The following is a 14,876-nucleotide window of genomic DNA, read 5'->3' as shown; positions in this document are numbered from 1 at the left end:
CTGTTCCTCCTTATACATGTGGCTTCAAAAGCATCACACCTTCCCAAAGTGGCTTCGTTTTGGGGTCTGTAATTCTCAATATTAYGGCACCAAATTCATTATAGCACATCTGACTGTTGCACAGCTTTTCCTTTTTCCCTTGGTGAGAGGAAACAGATTTTTTTCGCTCTAAAATGACATTTTGGGGCAACATTTGACATACTTGTGCTGCTGCTGTGGGAGAGTGAGGGTAACTATATAAAATATTTGAGGTAACTATATAAAATACATTTATCTCACGGAATTGAGGCAATGCACCACTGAAGCAGAGGACTTGAGGATGAGTGAGACCCACACAATCCASTTASRGTGCTCTTTCTGTCTTSTACAGCTTAATTTGCAGTAGTGATTTGGTCACTACAATTTATGGTTCTCTGAAATTGTGCTTTCAGATTCATAATCACCAAAATGTGACTGGGATGTTACCAGTATAAGCAGATGTGTAATTTGACCTGGGTTCTCTTGGATGTCTGGTTTTCCTGTCCTGTAGATTTCAGGCACTGGGTTGATTCTGGATTTGTTCTCATTTTTACTCTCAATTTTTTTCAGTCTGATAACTGTGAAGGTTCATTCATATATGGATTTATCCATTTTTCTAGCAGGTAATCAGAATTTTGCTGTGTGCTCATGTACTCATAGTTCTTGTTCCTGTTACTGAATCATGTTCACTGGATTGGTTTYTTTCCATTACATGTCAAGGGTTTGGATTTTAAAAAAAAAAAGCTAATAAATGCATAAAGACAGTTCTAAAAATGGCGTTATTATCTGGGGTAACTTGGCTTTAAAGTGTTTGAATGTTATCATGTCAAGGTACATTTGTAAAGGGAAAGAACTTGTCAGTGTCATCACTGAGCCTCTGATGGTCAGCATGACCCTAGACTTTAAAGACAGTAATACCTTTCCTGTCTCTGAGATGGAAAGAGAAAATTTGGGTTATTATGCCTTTTTGGATTTGCTTTTGAATGCTCAGTGTGAATCACTGACTTAAGTTGAAAAATTTTCTGTAATGTCCGAGCAGACTCCAGCTGTCAGTCCTTGTTCACACCACAGCCCAGTCTTCCTTCAGGAGCCATCTAGCTTCCTCTAATGTAGCTTTTTTTGCAAACATGTCCTTTATGATTGATTTATTATATTTTTTTCTACTTTGATAGTTTCTGGCGAGCTCCCACCTGAAATCCATTGCAGATTTTCGCAAAAAATGCTCTTTATTTACCATTTAATTTTTAAGTGAAGTTTCCAGCAGTCTCAGCTATTCAAAAGGGAATTTTCATTGATCACATGCTGCATTAAAATTATTTCAGCTGAACAATTTGCTGTTTTGGGAAAAGAGCCATTTAAAGATTTTATGGGAACCTCGGTGGCATAAATTATAAGGTTAGTGGACCTAGCCTGGAACTGTCTTCTGGGATACAGACAGACATGTGATATTGACTGAAATATCAGCTTTCAGATGGTGTTGTTCCARTTTCCCTTGTACCTTTTTTCCTCCTAATTCATATCTTGTCATAAAAAACAAGCTGTAAAGAACCGGGACAGCTTGGCTGGTGTTGTCTGCTTTAATAGGATGTGTAAGCACTCGTCTGGTGAAAATAAAAAAAAAAATAAATCAGAAGTTTAAACAGCTATGGTGATCTGTATGGCAATATTCAGAAGTTTAAATACAAACATGGATACTGTGTTTTTGTTGCTGTTTGGTTTTTTAAGAGGACAGTTCATGGTCTTGGCTGTGTTTCCTGGTGTTAAGAAGCATTTTAGTGGTGAATGGATTACATACTGTTCAGCTGAGAACACCAAGGAATTTGTGTCTGKAATGAAAGGTAAAAAATATTTAACTTCTAGCCTGTTTCCAGATGCAGAAAGAGTTACCACAAAACAATGACAATTGCATGTGGAAGGCTTGACATTTAGCTTCCCCTGTGTGTTTTACCTTTTATGAGGAGGAGGAYTGGAGGAAATGGTTTTAAAAATATCACCAGCGGGTGACTGACATGACAGGCCCATCTGTATAAATAAGTTTCTGTGCTTAACACATCCATGTGTGTATATGAGGTGGAAAAAACATTTGCAAATAAACCACAAATGCAATCAGTTTTGGTTTTTTTTGAGGCATGCTGCTTTCAGTGACTGGCAAAAAGCTGATACTACTCTTCTTTGGCTTCTACGTGGTGCCCACATCTTTTGTTCCCAGTGTTTTCAAACACAGGCATGAATGTTTAAAAACATATTTGCATTTTTGCTACAGCTAMATGTTTGCTCTGCTCTCCCTCTGGAATGAGGAGGTGGCATTTTGCAGGCAAACCTGTCGTGGCAAGGTGGTGTTCTGTGTGCTGACAGTRGTATTTAGAGCATGGTGTTTTGTTTGCTAAAACTTCTGAAAAAAATGAAACAAGCCAAACCCCTATCTGCATTTAGGTTTGGCTCCTCTTTCTCTCAGTTTCCTACAAGATGTGCATACCTTACACAGTTTAGTAGGGTGGACCACAGTAGSTGTGGAATGCTTGGAGTTTGCAGCTGTTCTGAGCAGGAACGAACCTCAGCCTGGTATTTTAACCATACATTTTACRGAAACTTTCTGCACCAGGTGAATTGTAGCAGGGAGTGTTCCTACAGCAGTGGGAATTCCTGCACCTTACAGTTTCTGCTTTCTGTGGCAGTTTTTGTCTGGACATGGTGTATAGAGCWGATGGGCTGATGCAAAGGCACTCAAGGATGTAAAAAAAAAACCCACTGTGTGATTCTTGTTTTAGTAACAGTGGTGCTGTGCCTAACATGGGTGACCTTCGTGCCTCTTCTGACTCAGACAAACCCTGCAAGAACACTCGATGTCTGACAGTGCTCTGTTTTGACCCAAACCCATTCATTTCAGTATGGATGACATAATTCAAGATGGTTTTCTGTGCTGCACCTTGGCTTCATTAAAGCACTACAGCAAACAGTTGTGCTACGTGCTCATGGGTGTGCCATGGGCYTTGCAGGGTCACTTGCTGTTTTGTCTCAAGGCCTGTTTCTGATGTCCTGGTTATCTTGCAGTGCCACTTGAAGATGAGAAATTTTAATCCCCAACTCTTGTCACCTAGGGCTTAGCAGGAGGTGGAGAATGTTTCTCAGGGGTTATGTTAGAGCTSAGGAGTCTCAGATGAAAAAGCAGTGCATGTCCTTGACTAAATGGAACCACCCAGAGCTGAGGGTGAGGTTTTCAAGGACTCAAAACCATTATCTGATTCTTCAAGGTTAGTTGGAGGCAGCTGTGATTTCTTCGCTGTTAAATTTGGCAGAAATGTCATGTGGTGGTTGCTGATGTTGTGGGGAATACATGAAATCATGTGCATAATTTTTGAACCGACATCACTAAATAACCAAGAATCCAATTTTAACAGCTGTTATAAAGTAACATTAAATGGTCCTTGAAATTACTTTTTTTTTTTCCCCACCAAAGTGAGTATTTTCTGCAGTTGCACCCCTGACTCTTTTCTGGGTTAGGAAAAGGTAKCCTTCATCTCCTGCTCTTTGTAATCAGGATGCCTTTGTAGATTTTCCTCACTTCCTCACTTCCTTTGTCTCTTCATCTGTATATGAGACAGAAAAAAGTGAAAGGTGGCAAAAAGCTTCTGTGAATTTGAAGATTATTCATAGAACGTGGTATCAGATAATGTAATGGTAAGGACTGCTGTCCAAGATCTGTCGGTACAAAGGACCCATTGAATTATGTATGGTGCCATGTTGACACAAACTAAGGCGAAATTGAGGAGATTTTTACTAAACAAATTACTGTTGTTTGCTAATCTAACRCTGTGAAATCTGACCAACACAAAAGAACATGTCTTACAGGAAAAGTTCCAAGTTGAAAAAAAAAAAAAATTCACTATGTGTGTGCTCTGAACAAGGGCCTCTAGTGCTACTATTTTCTAAGGTATACTGGTGATTTCACAAAATATTTTTTGATAAAATTGTCCAAACTTACAAAGCTTGGAAAAGCATTGGAATATTTCCGCATCTCTTCTGCAGACAATKACGTGACTTTTCTGAGAAGGGGTGTCCTCCAGCAGAGCAGACAGCTAAGGCACAGATTGTAAAATAAATAGTARAAAAGGGAGACTGATCTGATGTGATTTTTAAGAGTGCAGACACTGAGAACTTTTGTGCCCTTGATGTAGACATCAGCCAAATTCCTCGCTAACTTGGGACAGAAAAATTAATGCAGCCAGAGGAAGAGTGAGGCTATATATCCTATCACAGGCTGCATTTGTTGTTTTTTGTTTTTGGTTGGTTTCTTTTTTAATGATTCAAATAATTATGAAAGGGATTGTTTGTTTACAGGTTTACAAAGGGATCTTAGAGGCCACCCTTTTCAGCACAGAAGCTGGACAGGAAAGAGAGAGCTTGGGGCTTTCCAAACRCCGTCAGCTGTGTCAGGCTTGGGGTGAAACCTCACAAAAACCTGGGGAGAGATTTGTCCTGRCTGAGCCAAGCAGGGAAGCATCAGACTCTGTTGTGGATGCTTATATTGAATTACTCTAGCTGAGAAATGAACCTTAATTTTCAGTGTCTAGCTAGCAGCAGCCACAGATTAGGAGACGGGGCAGAAATGTTAATTTCATTGAGAGTTGACACGGAGGAGAATTGTTTTAGGAAACGAGGCAAGGAACTCGCTAAAGCTTTCTTGTGTGTCTTGGTAATAAACCAACTTCATTAATGTTTTGTAATCTCCTGAAGGCAGTATTAGAGAGAAGGGTTTTTTTTTCTCCTGTAGTCAGAGAAGACTATAGGTGAAAAATATACCTTATATTTTATAATTTTGTTACTCTTGTCTCTTTTAGGGATTTGTTTTATTAACCCGGACTATCCTAAAACCACTTAACTTTTTCTTTAAATAAAGCGGTAGAGGAGGAATTTTTTAGTTTATAGAGTTAAYTTGAGGCTCGCATTTTGAGTTTGGTACTTTTGACAGTGCAAGACAAATAAGAATATTTGTAACACTGAAAGAGAGGCAAAYGCAGTAGCAGCTTCTTTATTTAAAACGGTGCACAAAGGCTGGGGGTTTTTGTGCTCAGGTACCTGCATTGTTTCAGGGCCATTGTGTTTGCTCACTGTTGTGTTTCAGGTAGCGATGTGCAGCTGCAGCTGGGAACCAGAAAGCCCAGAAACACAGGAGGTGAAGTGCTCCCCAACAAACACTGAGACTTTTTGTGAAAATGTTTGTCCCTTCTGTGCCGTTTCTGTGCCCCACTCCCCGTTTTTTGTCACTATTATCTGGAAAAGCAGCGACTTCCATTCTTAGCATGGCACTCCGAGACCTCTCTGATGCTTCACATCTCTGCTTTGTAGTAATTTGCATTTTTAAGATCTCGAACTCGTGTCTAACCRGAGCAGTGTCAAAGCACTTCTGTGCTGTATTTTACTAATGAGTGCTTAATTGCCCTCTCAGCTCAAGTCCCAGTGGCGTTTTTCCACKGGTGTGCCCCTGCTGTGTCCTCATCTCAGCCTGCAGATTTCTTTTCACCCYAATGCAAGCATTCTTTAGGAGCTGTAAAGGAACACTAATATTGAAAAACTGCTTTCTTTGAGTAGATCCGCCACTTAGCATCAAGTGTTTTGGATAAAGGTTAAATTTTTGAGTAGAGTTTTGTTGGTTTTGGCTTATTTTTGCCTAGTTCATAGTAAAAACAACAAAAAAAAAAGGTGAAAGTCGTAAAAGTTGCTTAGAGAAGCAGTGAGCTGATGAGGCTTTTTATTTTCATTTTTTGTGTACAGAACTTAGGATGTTGACAGTACAAGTGTCCCCTGTGAAGCTCTTTGTGTCCTTTTTCCTTTCTAAATGGTTTGTAGATGTGGTGTTGCTTGAGCACAAACCAGTAGATTGGTAAGTGCTGGCTGAGGGTGCAGAGTCTGAATTTTTTTGGTGGAACTGTTTCCTTATTTATTTGGTTTATTTTTAAATTATTATTATTTTTTTTTTTTTTAGAACTAATCTACTTGTTTGCTCAGAGCTTGGTGAGGTTATGGGATTTGTGTCTCGTGTCCTGGGCCCCCTCCTTGCTGAAATACTGGCACTTGTCAAGATAGGTCCTGCTTTGGTTTGTCAGATGTGGATTATCACAAAGCCTGAGCTAAACTGGTGCTGAACCTGTGCCCATGTGTGGAAACAACTGAAAATGGTGTTCAATATGTGTCTCTTTGCCTTATCTTCAAACTCAGCCTAATCCACTGGGAGAGAAAATAATGTTTAATGCCAAGTAATAACCATAGCTGGATAAAGAGCTGCTAAGTTGACATTTAAGTGCGTTGGAGGTGAACATCTCAGTTCCTTGTGAATTATTTTTCTGTGGGGGTCAGGCAAAACAAAATGAATTACAAGTTTTTAAGTTAATAAGTTTAAGTTGTGTGAGCTCTTTGTTTTTGGGAAGTTTAATGTTGCAGTTTCTAATAGATAAATGGCAGATGGAAAGAAAAAAAACATAATAAAACTTTGGTTAAGTGAAGACTGGGTAATGCCGGAATTTTCTTCAAAGAAAATGCCTGAGGAAACTGTTTAGTAAGATAAAGCAATTTGGAGCCTAGGCCTATTTTTTATTATTAATTTGACAGGGACGGGAAATTAAAATAATCCATCTCTTTGAAAAGTCTTGGGTGTAGAGGTGGGAGGAGAGAAGGGTATGTAAGCCTTCATATTTATACCTGCCCTTGTCCCACTGAAGTGGCAACATTTGGTAAAACTTGTTTTTCCAGGTTACTGGGCTTAATTTTTCAAAACTCTTTAGAAAATCCTACGTACAGAATTATGTCCATCCATGTCTACCTGACAGTGGTTTCTTTGTTYCATTTATCTTTGTTTCAGACTTTATGCTTTGCCTAAGGATCTGTTGTGAATTCAACAGCACTGAATTTATTCAGCTTGAAAATTTAAAAAAAAAAAGAGAAAAAAGAAAGGCATACTTTAGTGGAATCCATTGCTCAGTGATGTTAAGTCAGACTTTTAGAGAAACACATCAAACTGTGTGGAATTGTAATAGGTCTGTGTGGGGACTAAATAGTAGAAAACAAAGGAAATCTGTGTGACAGATTTGTGTTGAATATCCTGATAATATTTAATCCTAAAGAAGGCAATGTTTTGGAAAACAGATGATACCTCAGCCAGACTACTATGTTATCCAAATATACATCAAAAAAAACATATGTATTGGGGTATTTTTGGATGGATGAAGAGTGATTAAAACATGCTGCTTTTTTTTTTTTTTTTCCTCTCCCCAAAAAATTTCTTCAACTTCACCATCCTCAAATGGATGATAGTAAGGTACTGAAAACTGCAGAGATGCTTTTAAAAATATGACTAAGAGACTTGRAATTCCTGAATCCTTGTTCTTACTGATTGTATRYWCTGGGCTCWAAGCAGAATCTGCMAAAMYTYCYTTTTTTTTGTTTTTTTTTAATCTGCAAMAACTACAGCAAATTTAGTGCTTTCRTTTCAGAGAAATTATGTGGAAAATGGTACATATTTAGGATGTGTGTTATTAACAAAAAAATTAAGGAGGAAATGAATTATTTTTCCTAATAAATACCCTGTGGTTTTCAGGKGAAGGCACCACTTGCTTTGGTAGGACCTTCGAAAGCCAGGGTGTCCTGCTGCCAAATTAGAGTTATAAAGTATTTGTTGGGACTTGCATCTTGCAGAAGCAGCAAAGAAAGGGAGTCTGGGTTTCCAAGACATGCCTGCTGACTTTTCATCCCAGATCTGTCCTCTGGATTGGGCTGGTTGTTGCCTTTGATCGTTGCTCCCTTCTATACACGCTTTCTAGTAACTTTAGAATATCTGAAATTTAACTTTTTAATCAGGAAATATGTTCACTGCATGACTCAATTTTATTTTTCTTTTTTTTCAGTTTTATAATGTTCACTTAGTGTATCTTGGCTTATCTGTGCATTTTGGAAAGTGAGGATTTGACAGCATAACTGTTAGTTTTGGGAAGAATCAGTACGAAAAGGGTGAGAAAGAAACGTTTTCCCCTTTTATAAATCTGTCTCTTTACTTGCATACTCCCTTGCATACTTGCTAGTATAAACTAGTATAATTGCCCACTTTGGTGTTTATTTTAATACACTGAAGGCCTTTTTTTTTTAAACTTATTACAGCTTAATGTGGATGGTTGAGAGCTTGGCAAGGCTGGATGCCTGCAGTGGGTAGTGGGTTAGGCCTGAGACTTCAAGGGGATGAAAGACACCAGGGTGGGCTTTGCCTCCAGGCTGCAATTAAGATCAAGGCTTGTTAGTAAGATTCCTACTATAAAGGTTGTTGACTGTCTGCTTCCTTCTGTTTCTCCTCATTTTTCAGCTGGTGACTGTAGTAAATAAGCCTGACAAGGGTTATTCCTTATCGTGGATTTCAGATCTTTTGTGGCGAATCTTCCATATCCAGTTGTCCCCACGGAGCCTGACAAGCTCAGAACTGATTTGTTTTTGGTTTTTTGGTTTGGTTGTTTTGTTTTTTTTTTTTTTTGGGGGGGGAGGGAGCGGGGGGAATGACATTTGCACAAAATGTCTGTGCATGTTTCCAATCGTTCCGCAGCAGTGCAAATTTGAGCCATGTGAGCCTTGACTCTGCAGTTGGGACCACGATCTCCTGATCGAATGTTGCCATGTAGGACTGAATTTTTAAAATGGCCCACTTACCCCTCCTCACAAAACTATAAAATCATTCACTCTCTTCCTTATATCCAGTGCCAATTTTTTGTTAATTTCTTTTATCTGCAAGACAGAGTTGCRTTATTGGCAAAATTGTAACCCTTGTGCTTTTAATATAGAGCAAAGTAAAACAAAACCACAACTAAGTATAATTTAGGATGCATGTAATAGAAAAATGTCTTAGTCCCCTAAATTGCATTAGGAAACAGAACTCTTTCTAATGTTTTCTCTTCTTTTGCTTTCAGATTTATCTGTAAGTTGCAGATGAATGTTATTATTGATTCATTCTTCAGTGTCAAACAAGCATTGTGGCCAAAGGGAGTAGGAGGATTTTTGTGAGATGTGAAAGGAAAGATGCTGTATTGTTTTTCTTCATGTTTGTCAGCCCAATCATGTTCTTCCAAAAAGAGGTTAAAAAAGAGGAAGTCCCTTCTGGATCAGTAGTAGTTCTAAGATTAATGGAGTTAGAGTTGAAGTTTTTGTCAGATATTTTAATGTTCTTACTCTTGAAGTCTTGGAGTTAATGGAATTTTAAATTAACACCAGAGAATATCAATTTTTATGAAATATATCACTGGATATATGCATAAATATGGCATTATCTTATTTCCTCCTGTTAGAAAATGTGGTAATAGCTAATTTTAATCTTTAAAAGCAACCTTGAGCTTTTCTTGACTGGTTTAAATCTCCAATTACCCACTTACGAGTGCATGTARCATCTCCTGAGCAGTACCTATTCTCTGATTATAAGTTAACTATTAACTTTCTTCTGATTATTAGGAAATGATCTGTAGTTTGGCCGGTGTCAGAAAGAACCAAACTCCGGGCTTTAGYAGCAGTGTGTGGTCTTGCATTCTGAACTCCCTGTAGATAGCTCCCATTTTTCCTCAACAAGAAAGCACTTAAGTTAATTGCACCATTTCAAAGACATAGTAGCTCTTTCTGGTCTCTAAGTAGCCTTCCACGCATAGCTGCTGGGGTTTGGAACACCTGCAGCCCAAGCAATTTGGGAAAAAAAAAAAAAACAACCATTAGTCTGCATGGAGGAAAAAAAATGAAGYGCTGAAGTTCAAAATATTATCAATGATGCTGTGTTGGAGCAGCCTGAAAGATTTGGCTTTTGGTCTATGGCTGGTGCTATCCAAAACAACATATAAAATTCTTTGTGGAGCTATTTTAAGAGTGTCTTGTTCATTCAGAAGGCCCTGTGTGCGCTGTTTATTCCCAGGGCAGAGGCACCAGCCAACAGCTGATTCCTCCTCAGAGGGAAACATCGCCTAATGGCCATGGCAGGAGCCAAAGACCAGGGGGGACAAAGTGCTAAAGATAAACAGCTCAATCCCCGACTGTTCAAAGGCCTCAATAAACCCTCTGATTTACACATTCGGGGCGGGACACTGCTGTCCCCACCTGCAGGCTGGCCCTGGCGTGGAGAGGTGCTGGTGTGTGTGACCCTCTGTGCCCCCCAGGGATAAAACATTGATTTTCTGCTGCCCCAATCCCAAACCTTCTTTGCAGCTTTGCTTTGTTATAACTGTTGCAAGGAAGGAAGGAAGGAAGAGCAGACTGCTCTCGTTTTATGGAGGTGGTGAATGCAAAGAGCCCACAGAGGCTGGATGTTGAGGGTGCTGCTCTTCTCTTATGGACTCAGAGGAGCTTTTTAGGTTGCCATAATGAGAGTCTGATCCCAGTAATTTGGGTAGCAATAAAAATATAGCCTCCTTCTGCGCAATGATTTTATTTAATTTTTTTACAAGCTTCACCAGCAGCGGGAATGTTAAATAGTGACACTCCAAAAATTCAGGGGGCTGTTTTAATCTTTCTGAACATTAACGCACTTCCTACCTTTCCACCCCAAAGATTTGAAAGTGATTGAGGTTTCGCCTCTCCTTTGTATTTGTGGCTTGCTTTCATAATGAAATTTTGACTTGTGGAAGTATTTGATCTGTGAAGGGTCACATAGGCTTGACACGTTTAAAGCTGGTGSCGTGGTGAATTTGGTGAGCAGGTGGGTGTATTGGGGTCGATTAGTTATGAGGAGAGTGTTTTATTTCAGCTCTTAAAGTACAGAGCAGTACATCTTATTTTGGAAATRCAGTGCTGTACATCTGTTGATAAGATTTGCCTTTAGAGTGAATGAAATGAATGCAGCCACCATAAAGTAAATGAATAAGGAATATGCCCTAATTTATTTTGTCTGTATTTATTAATATTTACATGTCTGTATTTTTCATTTCTTTAGTGGTAACTGCTTTTTGCTAAATAGGCAGGTAACTCCTTTGCTATTTTTTTGCTGTATTCATGTTGAACTGTTTGTAGTTTATCCATTTACTCAACAGTTCACTAAACTCTGTGACAGAGTTRTGTTCTTAGGACATAAAAAGGATAAGGGGAAAAAGGATTTTGATTTTTGTTGTTGTAATTGTTTTGTTTGCTAATGGAAAAGCAGTAAGGTGCAATATTACTGTTTGCAGTGATGTTTTTATGTGCTGTGTAGGTCAGACTAATTTTATGAAGGAGGCTTTTTGCTCYTCTTGAAGAGAAGTGCATAATAGGCACTGTACACAGCCGGGAGTCCTTGAGCTTTTGCTGATGGGTTGGAGCAGCTGAGTGCTTGGAGATTGAGTCTGGCTGAGCTCTGCTTAGTGAGGCAGCTTCTGAACACGGAGTAATAAGTAATATGCTCCTTTCAAAAGGTCAGCGWGCACCGTGGAGGAGATGAAAGCTGGGAGAGAGAAGTGTCTTCATTTTGTGCTCTGYTGGAAAATGCTTTCTTTCAGACATGCACAATAAAAATTGGAAAAGCAGGAAAATTTGATTTGGCATTTGTTTGGAAGTTCAGGATATTATTCTGGGTTGCATCTCCTGATTCTGTCTGGGTTTTACCACAGGTGTACAAAGAATGTTTGTTTAAATAGAACCTGCATTTTTAGCTGAGCCAAATCATTGGTGAGGAATACTAATTTATGTGTGCATGGGAAACCAGTATCACTGTGTCAAATTAATTTAATCTCAGGCCTCAGAGAGATTTTTAGTGCATTTTTAAATAAATAAATAGGTTTCTTTCCTGTGTAACTCTTGACCTGCCTTTTTCTGCCTGAGGACTGACTGACACTTCATTCCCTTTATCATTATATAAATAGAAAATGTAASTCTCTTGCTTTGTTTTCTATTATAAACAGTGTGTGTGAGTAAGAAATCCTCTAGTGTGGGGATTTTTCACTGAATGATGCTCTATCTTGTGATAAGAATCACATAAAACAAGCAAAACCTTCCCACTGAACTGCATATATATGTGTGCAGTCTGTCAGGGCTGTCTGCTGCTGTTTTACAGTCTTTAAGTGAACTATTTTTTAAAAACATTGACTTTCAGAGGAGGACTTCTATGAAAATATTTCACAAGGGGCCGTATTTTTTTGTAATTAACAGGAAGCAAAAGGGAAATCTGGCTAGCAAAGGAGAGAGTGAGTTCATGYTTGTGTGTTTGAGCATGCATTATTTGTGTTTCCTGCCCTGTGGTCTTYACTCACCCATGTCCAGGCAGTTAGTGCCCTACAAATCTTTAAAATGCCTTTATTTCTGGAGTCACCAATTGCCAAGGAATTTTTTCAGCTGTCCACTCCCAAATATTTTTTTTTCTTCTTGCTTATGGGTACAGAGACAAACTGTGGATTTTCTGAAATCCACAGAAATTGGCCAGCTGGTTTGTGATGGAAATACAATTTATTTTTTTAAACTCAGATTAATTTTTCAATATTTTTTGGGTAACTTTTTAGTTTCTGGTGCTCTTTCAGGGAATAGARAGGTTGAGTATGGCATCTGTAATAGGAAACACAGTGGTGGTTTAGGAATGTAAATACCAAAGCTTTATGCTTGAAAACCAACTCTGAAATTCACATATTTTGCTGCTTTTGAATTCTGTGCACTTGTCTGGGCAAGGGAGAAGCATTTAGAAGTGTTGGGTGCAGGGTTGAGCAAGGGTGGGGCACAGTTCACTCAACTGCAGTTAAAACTGCTCCTCCTAACCAAATGAAAATGCTGCTCCAACCTGAAAATGCCAAATTTTGGGGAACCCAGAGGTAGTTAAATCTATGTCTACAATTGGTTCTCAATGTCCACAAGCAAAGAAAGAGCTTCCCTCTGCTCCTGCTTGGAGCACAGRGTCCCTTCAGGGCCTGAAATAATCCTGATCATGATTATTTAGTGCTGCACTTTGGATGGAGACCTTGATAGAGCCTTTAATCCCTGCCCAAGCATCATTGTGCTTAAATACCTCATCTGGGTTTTTCCTCCTTCCACATCCTATTTTTAGTCTGTGAGTGAACATGTCACCCTTTTTTCAATCACTTCACTTAGGCTGTGTATAAATACATGGGATTCTTGAGAAGGTCTTAGGTCAAGCACAGGTTGCCTAATTGTTTAACTATAGAGCAAAAAGATTCACTGTAACATCATATATTTTGTTCTCTGTAGCATCCAGTGCTTAAAATATTTCCGTTGGGTTGCTGGCATTTGCTACACCCTCTGCTTTGCTGTGAAGCTTAGTAGCAGCTTTCATGTGGCAGTCTTCCAGATGAATATTGATTATTTTGAATTATGTTAAATGTTCTGTACTTTGGGTGAATAGCAGGCAGTGAGTTAAAAACAGAGCCATGGGGGAGAGCTTGTGGGTAGTAATTTCCTGCCCCCCAGATTCCTGACAGCTTCTTAATTTGGGACTATTCAAATACATGTAATTGTTGACACTGTTCTTTTAAACCTTACTTAGTGTAATAATCCAGTTTTCTGCTTGCAAATGCCACCAGTTTCCTGACAAACTGAATTTGGGGAGAAAAGCAGAATAAAACCACAAGTGTGCTTGTATTTGTATATCCCCCACACACATAACCCCAAGCTATGTAAAGTTGCTGAGCACCCCCATGGTTATAACAAGATTATCTTACTTTTTTTCAACAGGTGCTGGGAAGATGGAGAAGACTTTGAACAGARTCCATCCAGTTTCTGATCCTGAAGCAACCTATTTTCTACAGGTTTCATGGGAAAAGGATTTAGGCACCGGCTTTGGTATAATTCTTAGTGATTGTCAGTGTGCATGGACTGGGACAGGTAATAATGGAAAGAAAGTACATTAATTTAGTTTATCACTGCTCTTTATTGCTCCTTTTAAAATACTTTCTAATCTCTGTTATAAAAATCATACTRTGGGCATTATGTTCCCAGTGATGGAGGAGATGGGGTTCATGATGTTCTGGGAAGATCAGAGAACTTTAAAATCAGGAGAGATAGTGTGTCAAAGCTGCAGTGAATTCATTTAGCACATGGATATGCAATATTTTGTTCTTTCTCAAGAATATRTAATTTCTTGGAGTGATGCTGAAGTAACACTTCTGCGTCTTCTCCACATTCTTGAACAAATGTGTATACAAGTTCCATTCGCAGATTGGAGTCTGTGAAGCATTTCATTGCAGATGTTTTAAAAATGTTTTCCTAACATTTTAATAGCTAAAGGTAGCTGTATTTCGTAATGAGGTGAATTTTTGGGAAGGAGAAGGGACAATAAATTWTCAGTAGGAAAAGTTTAGCTTGTGGGATTTTCTTCACCACCCTGAAACCTCACTAAGAGGATGCGTCTTTGCCATATGTGTGTGCCTCTCTTATGCACTGCTAGCGAAAAAATGTTGGATTTGTGTGTTCCTTGAGAAATGTGTCAAATACTTGATCTAAAGCCCCTCTCTCAGTGGCAAAAATATTTCAAAGGGAGGAGAGAATGATGTATTTTACAACAAATTGTAGGCAAAGCCTTTTCTGGACTCTATCTGAAAAAGAAGAAATATCCATGTAGTTCCTTCCTTCCTTTCTTCTCCCTCCCAGCTCCTACATAAGCCAAGTGATGATATAAGTCTGAGATTAGATAAGTTCAACATATACATTAAATCTGCTCTTCCATATTCCTTTTAACATTTCAAACACTGCATTGATCAAGGGGTCCCTGCACAAAAGCAGATACATAGTTTTCAATCCTGATTCCATGTAGTAAAAGATTTTTCTTTCTTGGTTGAAAACAGCAAGGTCAAAGATCTTGAAAATGACAAAAAGGATGTTACCACTGATAAATACTGGTTTTTTTTGTCTTTGAGGGATCTTCTCCTTCTTAAGCAGCT

The 14,876-nt window shown here is 38.8% G+C and overlaps 1 protein-coding gene across 2 annotated transcripts in view; it reads left to right on the top strand.

Annotated features, from left to right (window-relative positions):
• The first annotated feature begins 365 nt into the window (after nt 1-365).
• XRCC4 (X-ray repair cross complementing 4) overlaps nt 366-14,876 on the top strand; it is a 136,676-nt gene continuing 122,165 nt past the window's right edge. For both annotated transcript variants that reach the window (XM_057385475.1, XM_057385476.1), the window contains exons 1-2: nt 366-641; nt 13,672-13,821. In XM_057385475.1, coding sequence (XP_057241458.1) covers nt 617-641; nt 13,672-13,821 — 175 coding nt within the window. In that variant the 5' untranslated portion in view covers nt 366-616. The remainder of the gene's footprint in view (nt 642-13,671; nt 13,822-14,876) is intronic.

Source organism: Malurus melanocephalus, unplaced genomic scaffold, assembly GCF_030028575.1.
Source record: "Malurus melanocephalus ecotype Western Australia unplaced genomic scaffold, MMel_1.1 scaffold_829, whole genome shotgun sequence".
Classification (NCBI taxonomy): domain Eukaryota; kingdom Metazoa; phylum Chordata; class Aves; order Passeriformes; family Maluridae; genus Malurus; species Malurus melanocephalus.
This window is presented reverse-complemented; position numbering and strand designations above follow the sequence as displayed.